At 48.0% G+C, this 21,338-nt stretch overlaps 1 protein-coding gene across 1 annotated transcript; it reads right to left on the bottom strand.

The window, feature by feature from the left end:
• Positions 1-1,402: 1,402 nt before the first annotated feature.
• CUNH19orf38 (chromosome unknown C19orf38 homolog) lies at positions 1,403-21,135 on the bottom strand. The gene is made up of 7 exons (XM_041656711.1): positions 21,017-21,135; positions 17,992-18,300; positions 10,632-10,724; positions 7,121-7,148; positions 6,556-6,599; positions 5,853-5,890; positions 1,403-2,044 (listed from the first exon to the last, which is right to left on the bottom strand). Exons 1-7 carry the CDS (start codon positions 21,057-21,059, stop codon positions 1,913-1,915), a joined length of 687 nt encoding a protein of 228 aa, XP_041512645.1. The 5' UTR covers positions 21,060-21,135; the 3' UTR covers positions 1,403-1,912.
• Between the last annotated feature and the right edge of the window lie 203 nt (positions 21,136-21,338).

Genomic DNA, 21,338 nt, shown 5'->3' with positions numbered 1-21,338 from the left:
GGTGGCCTAGCCGCCCCGGCACGCCAGGAGGACCCTACGTCGAGAGGCGGTGCTCGGCGCCCTGGCACGCCCGCAGGGCTGCTAAGCTCCGCCCCGAGGCCGCGGCGCGTGAGCGGCCGCGCTTTGTGCCACCGCGAAGCCGTTCTGGAGAGATGGGCGGGGCGTGCGTCAGGAGGCGGGGCTTGGCCGCGGGCACGCTCCCGGAAGGATCAGGCGGCCCCGCCCCTCCGGGCCGGCGTTTGGTGAACCACCATGTGCACCGGGAGGCTGCACTCGGCCACGCCCCGGGGGGCCACACCCCGCCCCCAGGCCTGCAACGCGCCAACGACCACGCTTTGTACCACCGTAGTTAAGAAAGGCCGAGGAGCTTGAGTACGGGACTGCGGCCCGACTCAGAAGAAACGCCCCCTCGATGGCTGGGCTCCGCCTCTAGGCCGGCGTCCAGCGGATGACCATGCCTGGGGGTGAGTAGGCGCTCGGCGGCTGGGATACGCCCCCCGGAGGGCTGACTCCGCCCCCTGAAGGGCCGCGGTTAGCAGCGAACTGCAGGCGCTCTGAGGGCGGAGCAGAAGCGTTAAGTCCCGTTAAGGACCGCTCCTGGGCCTGAGAAATTCGGGGGATGATTTCCAAACTAGGCGCCACACCCCCAGGCCAAGCCTCCGCCCCCTGCGTCTTAGCGGGGCGCTCCGCCCCGTTCTCTTCTCTCTGGTAGGGAAAGGCCCTGTGGTCACAAAGGCAGGCTCGCCCCCAGCTGTGGCTCCGCCCCACGCTGCCCTACTAGAAAAGCACTTGGAGCCGCACGCCAGACCTTGGCATTGAACTTTGAGTCTTTGAGGAAGTTCTTCAGCTTCTCCACCAGGACCTCTCCTTCTCCCCAGTGAACTCTCGGGTCCTCCAGTATGACTAGCCATTGTGTTCAACAGTCTCATCTGCTGTTCACTTTTTGGTGGGCCTTTTGGGACCTCTGATTTACTCCTGGTCCTTTAAGACCCTTTTGTTCCCACTTTCCTGGTCTCCGCATGCTCCATTCTCTTCTGCACCTCCAAACATTTCTCTTACCCGACATTGGCTGAAGTTCAGTGGTGTGGTACCTCCAGCGTGGCCAGTTCATCTCTTTCCCCACCCCACACCCCCAAGCCATGCAGTCCCAAATTTAATGATTACCTGAGGCCTTAGGATTACTTTAACAGGAGCCTTGCCAGCAGGACTCAAAAACCACCCAGCCCCTTCCCAAGCCCCACTCCCCAATGGTGCAAGCCCATAATTTCAGGCAGAAACAGGATGATGTGATCTCAAGGCCAGCCTGAGGTACAAAGTGAAATTCTGTCACTAAAAAACATACACCCTGTCAGCCTGAGTAGTGCAAGCCTTTAATCGTAGCATTTGGGAGGCAGAAGCAGGCAGTCTGGACTGCTGAGTGAGTTCCAGGACAGCCAGGGCTACACAGAGAAATCCTGTCTCCAAAACAACAGCAAACACCCCAAAGTCGGGCATGGTGGTATGCACCTTTAATATCAGCACTCGACAGAGGCAGGTGGATCTCTGTGAGTTTGAGGCCCAGTCTGGTCTACAGAGTGCGTTCCAGGACCGACAGGGATACACAGTGAGACCCTACAACAACAGAAAACACCCCCCCCCCAAACACCCAGTCTGAAAGTCAAGTGCAGCTGGGGAAGCCCAGGAAAGGAGGTACCAAATGTCCCTTATGCCCAGCTGGATGTCCAGATGAAATGGCAGCACGTCTCTGGTGATCTGGCCAATCTAGAGAATCTGCAAGGGGGCTCTGGCTTTCCATCCCGCCTCTAGGCTGATATCCTATTTTTCTTGTCTTCTGTAAGGAAGGTCACACCAGCAGTCCCCTTCTCTGGACAGATGTCCAGCTTCTGCAGCTGTGGGTCCTCGTTCCTCTGCTTCATTGGCAGGCCCGGAAAGTGCTGAACTCAGGGAGCTCCGGAGAGGATGATGTAGAGGAGGGCCTGTCTTGAGGACCTGAGTTGCGCGGATGTGCATCCAGGGTTGACATCATGTTTTCCTGAGTCATTTTCTTTGTCCATGGAAGAAAAAATACTGAGTGATTTGGGGTATGAGAATCTGGGAGTTCCCCTATTCCAAGTTCTCAGGTACCCTCTCAACTCTTCGTCCCCCACACCTCCCGTATCCCAGCCTTCAGTGGCTCTGCCCCTACGGCCTTCTCTCTGCTGAGGAAGGAGGACCAGAGGCCTAGGCTCTGTCTCCATTCCTGTCACTCTCTAGCAGCCTGGCCTCACTTGAGTGACAACTCTCCTATGCTTTAGTTTAGTAATGGGATCCATCTAGGGGCATTGTGGGCCTGAAAAAGAGAGGTACCTGAGGTGGCTGGTACCTGATATGCCAGCTCACGTTTGTACTCACCCTATCAGGGCTCCCCTAAAACCTTTCAAGAACTGAAGCCAGCTGATTAAGGCAGGCTGAGGTCCCCTCAGAGCTTTGGGCCTCCCTAACCCCAGTAAAATCCCTGTCTAGCTACAGGGTCTTTGTTTTTTTTAAAAAAAAAAAAATTTAAAAACGCAGGGGCCGGGCGATGGTGGTGCACGCCTTTAATCCCAGCACTCGGGAGGCAGAGGCAGGTGGAGCTCTGTGAGTTCGAGACCAGCCTGGTCTACAGAGCTAGTTCCAGGACAGGCTCAAAAAAAAAAAAAAGCAGGGTATGCCTTTAATCCCAGCACTCAGGAGACAGGGGCAGGCAGGCCAGCCTGGGCTACATAGTGAGTTCCAGGCCAACCAGGGCTAAACAGTGAGATCCTTTCTTGCCTTTTTTTTTTGGGGGGGGGGTGTTTTGTTTTTGGGGTTTTTTTGGTTTTTTTTTTTTTTTTTTTTTTTGGTCCCTCTGTGTAGCCATGACTATTCTGAAACTCTCTCTGTAGACCAGGCCGGCCTCTAACTTAGAGAGATCTCCCTGCCTCAGGTGCTCTTCCAGAGGACCCAGGGTCAATTCCCAGCACCCACATGGTGGTTCACAACTGTAACAGGAACAGTTCCAGGGCTTCTGAAGCCCTCACACAAACATACATACCGGCAAAATACCAATAACATAAAAAAGTAAAAGAAAAATCAATAAAATGGTGACCCTTCCTCTACGTCGGACTCCACACTGTTACATGTCAGGCCCCGAGAGGGGCAGTGAACACCAGGCACCTGACAGCTTCTTTGTCATCATTTCTACCAACATCAAAGCTTTCTTCTTAGGAGGGTTTGTTTACTGTTCCTGGACATGTATTTGCTTGCATCTGTGCAGGTGCAGCTTGTGGGTGCAGCTTTGGATCCCCTAGAACTAGATTTACAGTTCCAGGTCAGCCAGGGCTACATAATGAGACCCTTTCTGAAAAAGAAAGGATGGGAAAAAAAAAGTAAAACCAAAAGCAAGAACTGAGGTATTTGCATACCCATGTTCACAGCAACAGTGTTCACAAAAGTAAAAAGGTGGGAGTCTTCCAGGTGTCCATCAATAAACATGAATCAGCAGAATGTGGTATATAGTACTCTGGAATGGTATTCAGCTTTGAAAATGAAGAAAATTTAGACACTTAACAATGTGGGTTCAAGGGCTGGAGAGATGGCTCAGTAGTTAAGAGCACAGATTGCTCTTTCAGAGGATCCGAGTTCAATTTCCAGCACCCACATGGCAGCCCACAACTGTCGGTAACCCCAGGATCCAACTCTCACACAGGCATGAATACAGGCAAAACACCATTTAAAAAATAAAAATTAAAAACATGGGATGGCTGGGCAGTGGTGGCGCACGCCTTTAATCTCAGCACTTGGGAGGCAGAGGCAGGTGGATCTCTGGGCGTTCAAGGCCAACCTGGTCTACAAGAGCTAGTTCCGAGACAGGCACCGAAGCTACAGATAAACCATGTCTAAAGAAAAAAAAATGGGATGAACCTAAGGTTACTATGTGAAGTGGAACTAGCCAGTTAAAAGGAGAAATATATTGTTCATATGAGAGTAGGCAAATCAAGAAAAGCAGGAAATAGGGCTTGAGATTTTTGGTCTCAACATCTAGCCCAAGACGTGTGTGTGTGTGTGTGTGTGTGTGTGTGTGCGCGCGCGCACGCGTGTGTGTTACAGTGTTGTATACAGCCCTGGGATGGTGGGGGGAATGACTACTTATTGAGACAGCTTCTCAAATAAAAGCAAGTGAAACATGTGACTGATATGGCAGAGTATTGCCTAGTACGCAGGAAGCCCTGTGTCCATCCCAGCACCTCATAAGCGGGTACAGTGGGCACACCTGTGATCACAGCACTAGGTGTAAGATGACCAGGTGTTCAGGTGCACCCTCAACGACATGGTGAGTTTGTGACTAACCTGTCTAGAAACTATCCAGCCAAACCTAGCAACAATACAAAAGCCTTAGGGGCTGGATGGTCCTGGCTGCCCAGGCTGAGACACACCTGAAGCAGTCCACTTGTCTCAGCCTCCCAAGTGTTGGAATTATTTGCAGTGTTAGAATTATATGCATTGGGTGCATTGGCCACCATGCCCTGCCTCCTAGGTTTATCTGCACAGTTCAGGATTTGTTAAGACCTAGAGCCACAACAGATGTAACAGGTCCCAGAAAACCTCTCTCTCCCCACTCCCTCCCCGCCTCTTTCTTTTTGTACACTGTGGTGAGTATGGAGCCCCTGCTTCAAACATACTAGGCCCTCATTCTACCAATGCGGCTGCTTCTCCAGCTTTTGTTACATTGTTTTGTTTTGTTGCCTTTTTGAAACAGGGTTTCTCTGTGTAGCCCTAGTTGTCCTAGAACTCACTCTATAGATCAGGCTAGCCTCAAACTCAGGGATCCTCCTGTCTCTGTCTCCTGAGTGCTAGGTAGGATTAAAGGCGCCACTTTGCCCTTCTCGTTGTTTGGTTTAAGAAGGGGTTCAGGTGGAAAGTTGGCTCAGCAGCTCAAGCACTTTCAGTCAAACCTTATACCTGAATTTGATTCCTGGAGCTCACACGGTAGGAGAGAACCATGTCCATCAAGCTGACCTCTGAATTCTTCGTGTACACTGTGGTACCCCCCCCAAAATAAAGTGGGTGGGGGAGCTGGGACTCTGTAGCCCAGGTTGCCCTGTACCTCACTGTGTAGCCCAGGTTAGTCTCAAACTCAAGGCATCTTCCAGTCCTTCTGCCTCCACCTTCCAAGTGCTGGGATTAGAGGTATAAGCCTACTTAAAAATAAACTGACTTAAAAAAAGACAGACTTAAAAATAAGCTTTTCTTTTTTTTTTGTTTTTGTTTTTGTTTTTTTTTAAGATTTATTTATCATGTATACAACATTCCTTACCTGTATGCTTGCATGCCAGAAGAGGGCACCAGATCTCATTACAGATGGCTGTGAGCCACCATATGGTTGCTGGGAATTGAACTCAGGACCTCTGGAAGAGCAGTCAGTGCTCTTAATCTCTGAGCCATCTCTCCAGCCCCTGTTTTTGTTTTTAATGTGTAGCCCCGGCTGGCCTCGAACTCGTGATCCTCCTGCTTCTGCCTCCTTCAGCAAATCCTACCGGCGTGCACCACCTCAACCGGCAAAATAAGCTTTTCTTATTGTTAGGAGGAGACAAGAGTACATCAGAGTATCACGAGGCTCCATGAAGGAACATGAAAAGACCACTGGGTGACCAGATCTCCTTTCACCAGCCTCGAGGGCTGAACCCAATCCAGTGACAATATGATCTGGTGAGCCCTGGTTTCCCACAACCAGCCCCAGGCTTATGGAAAAATCATAGTTCTGTGACTCTGGGCTTCAGAGGGCTCCCAGTAACACTTCCCTCTTAGCTGGTCGGTCGGTCATCAGGGAACTTGACCGAGAAAAAGCTACTCACCGTGGAGACGGCAAACAGAGAGTTATCAAAGGACATGTCTGAAACAGAAAGCAGGATCAGCACAGGTCAGGCCCACTGCCCTGCACCCATCTGTTCCTGTCCCACGGTCTCAACACCTAGAATCCACCCTGCAGGAGAGTTAGGGTCATCTTCCAGTATCTTCTCTTGCTCCTTTCCAGCCACCCCAGGGTGAGTTGTGAACATTGAGAGGAAGGACACAGATCTCACTGTGTAGAAGTGGGTGGGAGCCAGCAGGCAAAGGCACCTGCAGCCAAGTTTGTTGACTTGAATTCAACCCAAGACCCACTTGGTAGAAGGAAAGAATTGACTCTTGCAAGTCGTCCTCTGACCTCCTCACATGCACTGTGGCATGCTGGCTCCCGCACACAGAAATCACGAACAAGTAGATAGACACAGACGCTGATCTCTTAAGTGTGCCGATAGCATGGGCGGTGTTGAAGAACAGCACAGGCTGTTGGGGGTCAGGGAAGGTTTCCTGGCGGCGGGGGGGGGGGGGGGGGGTGGACGGAGAGCCAGTGTAGAGGTTGGAGACAGAAACAGAAAGTAGGAACCCAGCAGAAAGAATGGGGACAGTGTTTGTGCCCCAAAAACAAGAGGCCACAGAAAGGGTCCAAGTAGCAACAGGATATTGAAGCTTACTTCACCCAGGGAAACACCAGGGAATATGAAGGGCATAACAGACCTGTATTAGTGAAGTTGATCTGAGCCCAGCAGGATTCCCGCTCTCTGCAAAGGGATTCAGATGAAAGGATGCCCCGTGAAACAGGACACTTGTTCAGGAACATCCCCCAGAGACACCTGCTATGGCTTGTTCTTACCACTTGCTCATTCCCTCCCCAGCAAATACCTGCACCATCAGTCATCACACTGAGTGACAGTTCTCTGACTATTAGGATGGCACAGTCCCAGTGAGAGTCCCGAAGAATGCCACCACAAATATCTAGATTTCTGGGACAATAATGTGGCAGCCAGCAGTGAGCTGGAGGTAAGGCAGCTGGGCTGCCTAGCCCTGTGTGACTGAACTCCAGGCCTCAGTATTCACATCTGGAAAGTGGGATTCATCTGGACTGCTGAGAGGAAGTGGTGAGCCTTGATTTAGAGCATGCTGGTACACAGCAGTGCTCAATAAATAATTCATGTGCATGCATTTGTCAGCCCTTCCACCAGAGAGTACTGTAGGGGATGAAAGTCTGCCCAGCACCTGCCCCGCCAGCAAAGTGCTCAAAGACCGCCCTGGAGGGTCTCACCTCTGCTTCTGTAAGTTTTTTATTTTAGCTGGAAGAAAGACAAACAAACATTCGTTAGATTATTCTGGATCTGGTAGCTGCTGAGAAATGTTTACACACATGAAACAAAAGCTCCCTTGCCCCTGTGGAACCCAGCCTTGCCTTATCCACATGGATCTGCTACTAAGCACAAAAGCTGCTCTAAACAGATCTTTCTCGGCTTTTGTGGTTGTTTTGTTTTCTAAGCAGGGTTTCACATGTAGCCCTGGTTGTTCTGGAATTTACTACATAGATTAGATTGTAGGTAGAGATCTACTTTCTGAGTACAGGGATTAAAAGCTTGAGCCAGGCCGGGCAGTGATGGCGCACACCTTTAATCCCAGCACTTGAGAGACAGAGGCAAGAGGACCAAGGCCAGCCTGGTCTACAGAGCAAGTTCCAGGACAGGCTCCAAAGCTACAGAGAGAAACACTGTCTACAAAAAACAAAAACAAGCAAACAAAAAAACTTGTGCCAACATGCCTACCCTACCTTCTCTTAGTTTTCCTGTGTAGCTCAGGCTAGCCTGAACTCACTATGTAGCCAAGGTTGGCTTTGAACTCCTAGTCCTTCTACTTCTACCTGCTAAATGCTGGAATTATGGGTGTGTGGCATCACCCTTGATCTGTTTCTTTGAGACAGGGTCCAGCCCAGGTTGATCTTTAAATGACAGTCCTCTTTCATCAGCCTTTTGAGTTCTGGGACCATAGGTGTGTGCTATCACTTCACCCAGTATATTATAGGTGGGTCTTTTTATTAACCTTTGTTTACTCTGTGCATGCGTGTTCTTGTGTGGGTGTGGTACACATACAGTAGGGCATATGCAAAGGTTAGAGGAAATCCTGTGGCATCAGCTGTCTGCCATGAGGCTGAGGGATTGAACTCAGGTAAGCATCTTTGTCTGCTCAGCAATCTTGATGCCCCTTATTTATTTTTGTGCTTTATTTATGAGAAATGTATGTTCATTAAAAAACATTAAATTACCCTTCGGGTAGTGGTGGCACCTGACTTTAATCCCAGGATTTAAGAGGCAGAGGCAGGTGGATCTCTGTGAGTTCATGGCCAGCCTAGTCTACAGAGCTAGTCCCAGGACAGCAAGGGCTGTTACATAGAGAAACCGTATCTCAAAAATACTAAATAAAAATTAAAAAAAAACATGAATATGCTGCTAGACAATTTCCAACACAAGTCTGTAGCCCTAGCACTAAGATCAGGAGTTCAAGGCCACCCTCAGCTATAAAGCAAGTTTAAGGCCAGCATGGGCTACATGATACCTGTCAAAAGTTGGGGTGGGGGAGATGGCTCTTCAGGTAAAGACACTGGCTGTCAAGCCTGATGATCTGATTGGATCCTGGGAACCCACAAAGTGGAAAAAGAGAACTGAATCCTGAAACCTCCACATACCTCCCCCTAATAATAAGTAAACTTGGTGTAGAAAGGAGTCTCCACAGTTGCCAGGAGCCGAGGGTGGATTGAACAGAGTCACTGCCCAATGTGCAGAGTCCAGAATAGCGGTTCTCAAACTGGGTTGTGCCCCCCCCTCACCAAACCTCTAGCTCCAGATATATTTACCTTACAGTCCATAACAATAGCAAAATTGTAAGAATGAAGTAGGAATGAAAATGTTATGGCTGGGGTCACCACAACATGAGAGACTGTACTAAAGGGCCGCAGCATAGGAAGGTTGAGAAGCATTGCTCTAGAAAAGTTCTAGAATCAGATGGAGGGAGAATGGTTGAGCACAAATGGAACAGCGGCACATAGCTCAGGCTAGCCTGGAACTTGCTGTGCAGTGAGGCTGACATTGAACTCTTGACTCTTCTGCCTTCAACTAGTAAGTGCTGGGACAACAGGTGTGCCCACTCTGCCTTTTATGCAAAAGACTTGCACCTCCATAATCGTGATGCCTCGGGGTGGTCTAGAAACAGTCTAGTCCCCTTGAGTACTCAGGAATCCCATATGTCATTCTGCCCCCTGTCCACCTGTCACCTCACTTCTGCTGGTGCCCCCTTGCTGAGTTCTGCTGAAAGAATTCCCCAATCTGTCTGTCTCTGTGCTCCTGAAAACATGGATGAGAAAAAACAGTCCTGCTGAGGCAGAAAGATGGCTCATGGGTAAGAGCCATCGCTGGCTGCTTTTCTAGAGGCCCCAAGCTCAGTTCCCACACACGTGTGTAGGAGGCACAGTGGTCCTCATGCTCACAGATGAGCCTAGCAGAACCTGGAATGTCAAACCCTTTTCAGGGTTGTTCCTGCAAAGGAAGGCTGCGAGTGGGCGTGGTTAGTAGCCTGGTGAGACCGCACCAGAGACCTCAGACCTTATCATGAGCTTGCTTTTCTCAATGTATAGAACCTATCTTTCCTCTCGGAAAGGCAGCTTCTCTCTCTCTCCCTCTCTCTCTCTCTCCCTCTCTGTTCTTCTTCCCTTCTCCCTTCCCTTCCATAACCACTAACCACTAAATAAATATCCAAAAAAAAAGAACCTATCTTTTTGGAAGGTGTCATGTGTAGACAATCTGGAGAGTCCATCTTAGGAAGATGTAACACGGACTTTACAGAGAGTTTCTTTTTTTTTTAAATTTTTTCATGATTTATTTATCTTTATGTGCATTGGTGTGAAGGTGTCAGATCCCCTGGAACTGGATTTTCAGACAGTTGTGAGCTGCCATGTGGGTGCTGGGAATTGAACCCCAGTCCTCTGGAAGAGCAACCAGCGCTCTCAACCGCTGAGCCATCTCTCCAGCCCCTACAGAGAGTTTCAGTGTCATGTTAAGCTTCATTGTGAACATGGGGTTAAGTTCATTAGCACCAGGAAATTTTTCACCAGATTGTGCTGTGCTTAATATACCGAAAATAAACCACTGGGGTCAGACTCCTGAAACTTGAGCCAACATGGCTCTTTGGTCATGTTGAACTGAACTTCCTTCTTGCCTCCTGAAGATCATGACGACTCAGCCATTTGAAACTCCAATTACAGGATATCCAGTGCCCTCTTTTGTCTATGTGTGGGACTGCATGCACATTGTGTGTGTGTGTGCGCGCGCGCACGCGCGCATGCAGGCAGACACCCATATACATAAAACAAAAAATTAAATTAAAACATTAAAATAAAATAACGGTGGTATTGTCCATATGGAATTGTGGTACTTGGGAAGCTGAGGCAAGAGGATTTCAAGTTCTAACCACATACACATACCCCCCCCCAAAAAAAAAGAAAAAGACATCAGCCTCAATGATGTGATAGGGAAGAGGGAGGAGAAGAGAGTGGGGAGGGGAAGGGAAACGAGAGAAAGAGTTGGGCATGGTGGCATAATGCCTGCACTCCCAAGGACGGAAATGGAGGCAGTGGATCTCTGATGTTCAGGCCAGCCTGGACCACACAGTGGTCTCAGGACAGCCAGGACTACATAGTGAGACCCTGCCTCAAAACTGAAAGGAAGAATGAGAGCAGTTGGAGGCTGCCAGCTGGCCTTGTCTGCTCTATACCTCATTACCTTTCCTGACCACCACGGTGACAACCACCAGCCCCATGAGAAGGAGGACGGCTCCGGCCAGGCACAGGGAGAGCTTCATGATCCAGATGGGGGCTAGAGGGAGAAGAGAATGGGGAGGTGAAGGAGGTGGGAGGGCATCTGGAGGTGCCTTCTGGAGCTTCACCCTCACCCAAGGTACACCCCAGCCAAGCATCTTGACTACAGGTGGGCCTGGAAACTTAAAGAGCCTTGTACATAGGCAATTAGCAGCCAGTGAGGACTCCCCTGGACCAGTGACAAAATTTCTTCCTTCTATGGAGGTAGTCCCATTCCAAGACTGGATTACCAATCACTTAGAAAGTTGAGGAGGAAGATTGTGAGTTCAAGGCTAGCATGTGCTAGAGAATTCAAAGCCAGCCTAGGATACAGAATGACCTATACACACATACACCATAGTATGTACATGGAGGTCAGAGGACAATATATGGGAGTTGGTTCTCAACTTCCATCATATGGGTCCCATCAGGTCTGACGGCAATGTCCTTACCCACTGAATCATCCAGGTGGCCTGTCGAGTGTGTGTGTGTGTGTGTGTGTGTACATATATAATATATATACATATGTATACATACATATATAGCCATTGTTGGATATAGTTAATACATTCTAATGAAAACATTTGTATTTTTATTTATATTCATGATGGATGAAAGAGACTTCTGCAGTGCATTCTAGTGCCCACAGAGCCCAAAAAAGGGTGTCAGTTCCCCTCACTGGGGTTACAGGCAGTTGAGAACTGCCTGACGTGGGTGCTGGGAACCAAACTTGGGTCCTTTGAAAGAGCAGCCAGCCCTCTCAAATGCTGAACCATATCTCCAGCCTTCATGAAAACTCTTCTAAAAAGAGCTCTGTGAGCCTGGCATGGAGGCGCACACCTCTAATCCCAGTACATGGTGGCAGAGGCAGGCGGATCTCTGCAGCCTGGTCTGCAGAGTGAGTTTTCCAGGACAGGCTCCAAAGCCACAGTGAAACCCTGTCTCGAAAAACAAAACAGAAAGAAAGAAAGAAAGAAAGAAAGAAAGAAAGAAAACTACTTGAGGGTAAAGGCACCTGCCACCACCTCCTGCTGGCTGTAGGGCATTTCTTAGTTAGTGATTGAAGTGGGAGAGTCCAGCCCACTGTGGGTGGTACCATCCCTGGGCTGGTGATTCTGGGTTCTATAAGAAAAGTAGGATGAGGTTGGGTGGCGGTGCTGCATCCCTTTAATAACAGCACTCAGGAAGCAGATCTCTGAATTTGAGGTCAGCCAGGTCCACAGAGCAAATTCCAGGATAGCCAAAGCTACACAGAAAAAAAAGAAAAGAAAGTAGAGTGAGTAGGCCAGTAAGTAGGACCCCCTCCATGGCCTCTGCATCAATTAGCTCCTGCCTCCATGTTCCTGGCCTGTTTGAGTTCCTGCCCTGACTTCCTTCAATGGTGGACTATGATGTAGAAGTATAAGCTAAATAAGCCCTTTCCTCCCCAGCTTGCTCTTGGTTCTGGTGTTTGATCACAGCAATAGTAACCATAAAACAATGGTTTAGTGGTTAAAGGCACTTACCACCAAATCTGACAACCTGAGTTCAGTTTCCACATGGTATAAGGAGAGACTGGGTCTCAGATTGTCCTCTGACCTCCATGTGTGCAAACAGGAATACATACATTACCCACACTCAAACACAACATGCTGTGGGACAATGGTCTATACTTTGTAACTTGTATTTAAATAAATGCTGATTGGCCAGTAGCCAGGCAGGAAGTAGAGGTGGGCAATGAGAATTCTGGGAAGAGGGAAGTTTTAGTCTGTAGTCCTCATCCAGACAGAGAGGAAGCCAGACACAAAACAAGCAAGATATGACTGCCTCGCTGAAAAAGGTACCAAGCCACATGGCTAACACAGACAAGAATTATGGGCTAATATAAGTTATAAGAATTAGGTAATAAGAAGCTTGAGCTAATGGCCCAATCAACTTATCATTAATGTAGACTTCTGTGTGATTATTTGGGACCTAACAGCTGCAGGACTGGGCAGGACAAAAACTTCTGTCAACACAACACAAAATGCAAATTAAAAAATTGGGCTTGAAGAGATGGCTCAGGGGTTAAGGCCACTGACTGCACTTTCAGAGGTCTGGGGTTTTTTTTATGGTTTATTTAACTTTATTTTATGTGCATTGGTGTGAAGGTGTCAGATCCCCTAGAACTAGATCTTCAGACAGTTGTGAGCTGCCATGTGGGTGCTGGGAATTGAACCCGGGTCCTCTGGAAGAGCAGTCAGTGCTCTTAACCACCGAGCCATCTCTCCAGCCCACTTCCAGAGGTCTGGAGTTCAAATCCCAGCAACTGCGTGGAGACTACCAGCTACTTATAATGGGATCTGATGCCCTCTTCTGATATGCAGATGTACATGCAGACAGAACATGCCTATACATAAAATTCGTAAGTAAATCTTTTTTAAAAAAGAGAAGGCTGAGCAGTGGTGGTGTATGCCTTTGATCCCAGTACTTGGAAGCAGAGGCAGGTACATCTACAGAGTGAGATCCAGGACTGTTAGGATTGTTACATAGAGAAGCCATGTCTCAAAAAGAAAAAGAAAGAAAGAAAGAAAAAAGAAAGAAAGAGAAAGAAAGAAAGAAAGAAAGAAGAAAGGAAAAAGAAGAAGAAACAAAAGAAAAAGAGATAAAGAAAAGGAAAAGAAAACAAATTTTGAAGACTGGAGCAATAACTCAGTGGTTAAAACCACTGGCTGCTCTTCTAGCGGATCCATGTTAAATTCCCAGCAACCACATGGCAGCTCCTAATCATGCACAATGCCAGACCCAGAGGATAAGAACCCTCTTAGGGGCTGGAGAGATGGCTCAGTGGTTAAGAGCATTGCCTGCTCTTCCAAAGGTCCTGAATTCAATTCCTGGCAACCACATGGTGGCTCACAACCATCTGTAATGAGGTCTGGTGCCTTCTTCTGGCCTGCAGGAATACACAGAGATAGAATATGGTATGCATAATAAATAAATAAATATAAAAAAATAAATCTTAAAAAAAAAAAGAACCCTCTTAGGCTGGGTGGTGGTGTCACACGCCTGTAATCCCAGCACTTGGGAGGCAGAAGCAGGTTTGAGGCCAGCCTGGTCTATAGCGTGAGTTTCAGAACAGCCAGAGCTGTTGCACAGAAAAACCGTCTTGAAAAACAAAACAAAAAAAATCAACGCAATGCCCAGCAAAATCCCAGCAAAATTCTACAAAGACCTTGAAAGAATGGTACTCAACTTCATATGGAAAAGCAAAATACCCAGGATAGCCAAAACAATCCTGTACAATAAAAGAACTAAGAACTTCTGGAAGCATCACAATCCCTGATTTCAAACTCTACTACAGAGCTACAGTACTGAAAACAGCCTGGTATTGACATAAGAACAGACAGGAGGACTAATGAAACCTAATAGAAGACCCAGATATCAATCCACACATCTTCAAACGCCTGATCTTTGATAAAGAAGCAAAAAATATCAAATGGAAAAAAGAAACTATATTTAGCAAGTGGTGCTGGCATAACTGGATATCAACATGTAGAAAAATGAAAATAGACCCATATCACCATGCACAAAACTCAAGTCCAAATGGATCAAAGACCTCAACACAAAGCCAGCCACACTGAACCTTATAGAAGAGAAAGTAAGAAGTACACTTGAACATATTGGCACAGGGAATCACTTCTTAATGTAACCCCAGCAGCACAGACACTGAAAGAAACAATTAATAAATGGGACCTCCTGAAGCTGAAAAGCTTTTTTTTTTTTTTTTTTTTTTTTTGGTTTTTCGAGACAGGGTTTCTCTGTGGCTTTGGAGCCTGTCCTGGAATTAGCTCTGTAGACCAGGCTGGCCTCGAACTCACAGAGATCCGCCTACCTCTGCCTCCCGAGTGCTGGGATTAAAGGCGTGCGCCACCACCGCCCGGCCTGAAAAGCTTCTGTAAAGCAAAGGACACAGTCGAAGAGATAAAACGACAGCCTACAGAATGGGAAAAGATCTTCACTAACCCCACATCAGACAGAGGTCTGATCTCCAAAATATACAAAGAAGTCAAGAAATCGGACACCAAAAGATCACATAATCCAATAAAAAAAAAATGGAGTACAGACCTAAACAGAGAACTCTCAACAGAGGAATCTAAAATGGCTGAAAGACACTTAAGGAAATGTTCAACATCCTTACTCATCAGAGAAATGCAAATCAAAACAACTCTGAGATTTTATCTTACACCTGTAAGAATGGCCAAAATCAAAAACACTGATGACAACTTATGCTGGAGAGGTTGTAGGGAAAAGGGAACACTTCTGCATTGCTGGTGGGAATGCAAGCTGGTACAACCCCTCTGGATGTCAGTGTGGCGATTTCTCAGAAAATTACGAAACAACCTTCCTCAAAACCCAGTATACCACTTTGGGTATATATCCAAAGGATGCTCAATCATGCCGCAAGGACATGTGCTCAACTATGTTCATAGCAGCTTTGTTTGTCATAGACAGAACCTGGAAACAACCTAAATACTCCTCTATTGAAGAATAGATAAGGAAAATGTGGTACATTTACACAATGGAGTATTACATAGCAGAAAAAATTAATGACATCTTGAATTTTGCAGGAAAATGGATGGAGCTAGAAAACATTATTTTGAGTGAGGTAACCCAGACACAATTATCACATGTACTCACTCATAGGTGGTTTTTAAACATAAAGCAAAGAAAGCCAGCCTACAAACCACAATCCCAGAGAACTTAGACAACAATGCGGACACTAAGAGAGACTTACATAGATCTAATGTACATGGGGAGTAGACAGTAGAAAAAGACAAGATCTCCTGAGTAAATTGGGAGCATGGGGACCTTGGGGGAGGGCTGAAGGGGGAAGGGGAAAGGCAGGGAGGGGAGCAGAGAAAAATGTAGAGCTCAATAAATATCAATAAAAAATGTATTTAAAAAAAGTCTTCTGACTGCTTTGGGCATTGCACACATGTGATGTACCTTCCATAATGCTGACAAAATGCTCACACACATAAACAAATGACTGCGGATTTTACAAGAGCTGTTTGAAAGGCTCATTTCTCTGTATTGGCACTGGAGCACCAAGATGCGTGTCTGGAGCTGCCGCGCAGGCTATGCCACCATGAAGGGAAAGGCCCTTAAAATAATCAGGGAAGGGGCTGGAGAGATGGCTCAGTGGTTAAGAGCATTGCCTGCTCTTCCAAAGGTCCTGAGTTCAATTCCCAGCAACCACATGGTGGCTCATAACCATCTGTAAAGAGGTCTGGCGCCCTCTTCTGGCCTTCAGGCATACAGACAGAATATTGTATACATAATAAATAAATAAATATTTTAAAAAAATAATAATCAGGGAAGGAGGGCAAGGCGACGTGGGGTTCCTGCCATCTTGGTGTTTGTTTGAGACACGCTCTTTCTATGTAATTCTTTCATTTTTTAAAAATTCTAGCCATGTCTGAATTCACACAGTGAACTGATTTCAGTGAACCAACAAAGCCCTTTTGTGGGTGAATCCAATTTCTTTTTCATTTCTTTCCTTTTTCCAATAGGAACTGGTGTGCCCCAAGCAGCCCTCAAACTTGCTATATGACAGAGGATGACCTTGAACTCCTGATTCGAACTCCTGATTCGCTTGCATCTACTAGGATGACGGACATGTGCCTGTGCTGGGGATGAAACCCTGGGGCTTTGAGAATGCCTGGCAAGTGCTCTGGCAATGTAGCCACCTCCCCTGACAAGTTTGTTTTGAGACAAGCCCTCACTATGTACCCCTGGCTTGCCTGGAACTCTCTATTTAGACCAGGCTGGCTCTGAACTTGCCTCTACCTTCTGAGTGCTGGCACTAGAGTGTGTACCCACCAAGTCTGGCTCCCGTGTTGTTGTTGTCTAATTAATTGGTTATTTATTTTATATGTTTGGGTGTTTTGCATGCATGAATATCTCTGTACCACTTGTGTGCAGTGCCTGTGGGTGCCAGAAGAGGGCAGTAGGTCTCCTCGGGTTGGAGTTAAAGTGGTTGTAGGAACTGAACCAGGCCTTCTGAAAGAGCAGCCAGTGCTCCAAAATGCAGAGCCATCTCTCCAGTTCCCCCATGTGGTGTTTTTGAAACCAGGTCTTGCTCCATAGCAATGATTGCCTGAACCTTGTTATGTATGCCATGCTAAAATCATACTTCCTATGTAGCCTAGGCTGACCTCAAATTTGAACAAATTCCCTTGCCTTACCCTCACATCTTGCTACTGAAGCCATATTGAATGGTGTTTTGTTGTTGTATGTTTGTTTGTTTTGTTAAATTTTTTAAAAGTTTTTTAAATTTATTTATTATCTATATAGTGTTCTGGAGATCAGATCTCATTATAGATGGGTGTGAGTCATCATGTGGTTGCTGGGAATTGAACTCAGGACCTCCGGAACAGCAGTCAGTTCTCTTAAGCTCTGAGCCATCTCTCAAGCCCCTTGTTTTGTCAAATTTTTGAGGCAGGGTTTGAATAGCCTTGGCTGTCCTGGAATTTGCTCTGTAGATCAGGCTGACCTCAAAATCACAGAGATCTGCCTGTGCCACATGCCTGGCCTTACTCTTTAAAAATAACTGTGTTAATTGCATTTCAATTATTATCCTTTTGAGCATGGGAAGGCAGTGTATGCACACTAGCATGTGTGTGGAGTGGAGATCAGAGGCTAGCTTTGGAGTTGCTTCTCTCTGACACCATGTGGAACTAAGGGTGCCCCAGCACATGCCGAGCCTTTTGTGTTTGTCTCACACACCACCTTCCACTCAGCTCCCCCTAAGCCCATACCTGGGACTCCAGACCCACAGAGCAAACCCACCCCATCTCAGGGAAAGAACACAGATAATGACGTCTACAGGGCTCCTGCTCAGTCAGATGAAGAGCTGAAGTCTGCTGTGCCCACCACTCCCTGCCATATTCCACATGCTTTTCCTTGATCACTGAGCTGCTTCCTGGGATTTCCCACCAACACATACAGGCAAGTTCTAGCCTTTGCACACCATTTCCCTGCTCGAAGTTCTGGGTGTGTATCAGGTGGATGCTTCTCTTCCTTCAGATTTACGTATTTGTAGTTTGGACTTGCACCAAAGCAACCCAGGGAGGGCGAGGGCAGCATGGCTGGGGTTCTGCATGGAGTCTTACCTGGGAAGGAGGCCTGCACTGGCTGGCTCAGGTCTCTGCATGGAGTCTTACCTGGGAAGGGGACCTGCACTGGCTGGCTCAGGTCTCTGCATGGAGTCTTACCTGGGAAGGGGACCTGCACTGGCTGGCTCAGGTCTCTGCATGGAGTCTTACCTGGGAAGGGGACCTGCACTGGCTGGCTCAGGTCCGACAGCTGGGGCTGGCTGTGCTCGCCCATCACAACATACTGACAGCGGAAGTTCCCCCCAGCAGCCTCACTGCCTCCACCAGTCACATTGAATGTTACACCAGGCTGATCTGAGGGGGCCTGCAGGACCTGGACTGCCTCTTCCCCTCGAAACAGGGTGAAATTGGCCCCTAGAAAGTCCTCTGGGGCTGTACACGAGATGTAGATGGGATCATCTTGGCTGCTTGGGTAGGGGGTAGCCAGGAAGATGGATGGTGCAGGAAGAGCCAAGGAGCCTGTAATGAAGAAAGATAGCTTGAGCTGGCTGTGTTCTTGGGACCAGATCACCTACTCTATATGAATGCATATATGCAGAGTCCACATGCATGTGTGTGCCTGGGATCAGACTATTCGAACCTTCTGTTGATCTGCACTTGATGTTTGTAACAGGACACTCACCACTGTTACCTGGAACACTGCGTACAATGGCACTCATGTGTCTATGTTTAAGTTACTTTATTGACAGTGGCAGTAATTATTATAAACAATACAATGATGCTCAGTCAACAATACTATGTATCAGTCCCTTCTGTAGTTGATAGGGACAAGGCAGTGGACTATAGAAATGAACAGAAGCTGGGGCTGAAGAGAGGGCGCAGTGGTTAAGAGCACTGGCTACCCTTCCAGAGGACGTGGGTGTGATTCCCAGCACCCACATAGCAGCTCACAATTCAGTCTGCAACTCGGGTCCAAAGGGATTTGTCGCCCTCTTCTGGCCTCCACAGGCACCAGGCATACAGCTAGTTACCCAAACATGCAAGCAGGCAAATCCCCGATACACAGAAAATCAAATGAGGGCAGAAAGGAAATAAACAGAAGTGCTGACCTGAGGAAAGGGCAGGAGGAGCTCTGGGCAATGGAGAAGGCTACTTGTGAACTGGGGTGACCTCAGAGGGTTTCCCAGAAGAGGTGACATATAATCTGAGCCTTGCTAGTAGAGAAGGACAGCAGTGAAGATTGAGGAACCTTCCAGCCTGAGGAAATGCTGTGGGAAGAAGGCCAGAAGGTAGATGGGGCACACAGATGAGCTGAGGGTGTGTGTGGCTCAGTGGTAGAGCCCCTGCCTAGAGTCCCCCAGTGAGGGGCTGGGGTGTGGCTCAGTGGTAGAGCCCCTGCCTAGAGTCCCCCAGTGAGGGGCTGGGGTGTGGCTCAGTGGTGGAGCCCCTGCCTAGAGTCCCCCAGTGAGGGGCTGGGGTGGGACTCAATGGTAGAGCCCCTGCCTAGAATCCCCAGTGAGGGGCTGGGGTGTGGCTCAGTGCTTTTGTCAAGCATATTTGAGGCCCTGGATTCATCCACAAGAACAGAAAAGAAAAAGAAAATCCAAGAGGCGAGTTCATGTTGGTTGGTAAAGGGTGGGTAAAGGAGAGAAAGACAGGAGGGTGGAAGAATCCACCTTACTGCTTGGGGCTGAGGGAGGGGTTGGAGTGGGTCTTCTGTAGGAAGCAGCCTCTGAAGGGACCAATCAATCTCTTTCCTTGCCTAGCTGTCACAACTTCCTGACCAGAGAGAGAGTCAGAGGCAATCCATTTTGTCTTCTTTAAATTTACTTTCTGTGTATGAGTAATTTGCCTGCATGTATGTTTGGGTAATATGTGGGTACCTGGGCCCTGTAGAGGCCAGAAAAGGGTGTCAAATCCCTTTGGACCTGAGTTACAGAAAGTTGTGTTCTGCCATATGGGTGCTGGGAATTGAAACCAGGTTCTTTGGAAAAGCAGCCAGTGCTGCTAACTGCTGAGTCATCTCTCCAGTCCCTGTTTTTTTTTTTTTTTTTTTTTTTTTGTTTTTTGTTTTTTGTTTTTCGAGACAGGGTTTCTCTGTGGTTTTGGAGCCTGTCCTGGAACTAGCTCTTGTAGACCAGGCTGGTCTCGAACTCACAGAGATCCGCCTGCCTCTGCCTCCCGAGTGCTGGGATTAAAGGCGTGCGCCACCACCGCCCGGCTTTTTTTTTTTTTTTTTTTTTTTTTTTTTTTTGGTTTTTCGAGACAGGGTTTCTCTGTGGCTTTGGAGCCTGTCCTGGAACTAGCTCTGTAGACCAGGCTGGTCTCGAACTCACAGAGATCCGCCTACCTCTGCCTCCCGAGTGCTGGGATTAAAGGCGTGCGCCACCATCGCCCGGCTCCTGTTTTTTTTTTTTTAATTAAATGTATTCATTCATTTCGTGTGTGTGTATGAATTTGTGTGTGCTGTGTGTGTGCGCGCGCGTGTGTGTGTGTGTGCTGTGTGTGTGTGTGTGTGTGTGTGTGCGCGCGCGCATGTGTGTGTGTGAATCAGAGGACAGCTCATAGGAGTTGGTTCTCTCCTTCCACTCTGTAAATACCAGGATCAAACCCAGGTCATCAGGGCGGCAACAAGTGCCTTTACCCCCTGAGCATCTCATCAGCCCCTCTTTAAACAAAGAAACAAACACATGCATCCCTGGCAGGTGCCCCACCCTGTGTTAACTCCACAGGAACGTCTGAGCTAACCTCCCCTGACAGCCCAAGTCCCTTACTCTGAGTGCCATGGTCCTGGAGCCAGGGGGGCTGAATCAGGGACAGTGGCACTGCTGGAGGAATGATATTTCTATAAAACTTGGCTCCGAGGGCTGGAGAGATGGCTCAGAGGTTAAGAGCATTGCCTGCTCTTCCAAAGGTCCTGAGTTCAATTCCCAGCAACCACATGGTGGCTCACAACCATCTGTAATGATGTCTGGTGCCCTCTTCTGGCCTACAGGCATACATGCAGACAGAATATTGTATACATAATAAGTAAATAAATAAATTTAAAAAAAAAAAAAAAAAAAAAAAAACTTGGCTCCGAGGGGATGAGAAGGCCCAGACTGGCAGTCAGGCAGTCTCCCAGGCTCCAGGCCAGCTCTGAGGGGTATCTAACTCATCTAACAACTAGAGAGGATAGTCCCACTGTGCTTTCTGCCCCGCAGGGCGGGTGGGGGAGGGCAAGCTTCAGACTCACCAGATGCAAACAGCAGAACGGTCCATGGCATCTCTCTTCCCATGTGGGGCTGGGAAAGCTGGCTGAGGCCACAGGATCGGGGGCTCCCTGTCAGCCCTGAGAGCACAGTGGAGAAAAGAGAAGCGAGGGCTGGTTTGTACTGTTTCCTCAGTGGCAGGAAGTTGCACACACACTTGGGCACCAAAAGAGATTCTCTCCTGTCCCCACCCCTTCCCCAAACACAGTCACCCTGCCACTGCTTGTCAGCCTCAATGACTACAGTTGGCACACTGCAGGGAAAAAGGTTCCCTCCCTCAACCCACTACTTTGGTAGTGGTCTAAG

This window comes from Microtus oregoni, unplaced genomic scaffold, assembly GCF_018167655.1.
Source record: "Microtus oregoni isolate MIOR12 unplaced genomic scaffold, Mior012 000008F_ref0000371, whole genome shotgun sequence".
Lineage (NCBI taxonomy): Eukaryota > Metazoa > Chordata > Mammalia > Rodentia > Cricetidae > Microtus > Microtus oregoni.
Note: the sequence above shows the minus strand (reverse complement) of the source record. Positions and strands in the feature narration are given on the sequence as shown.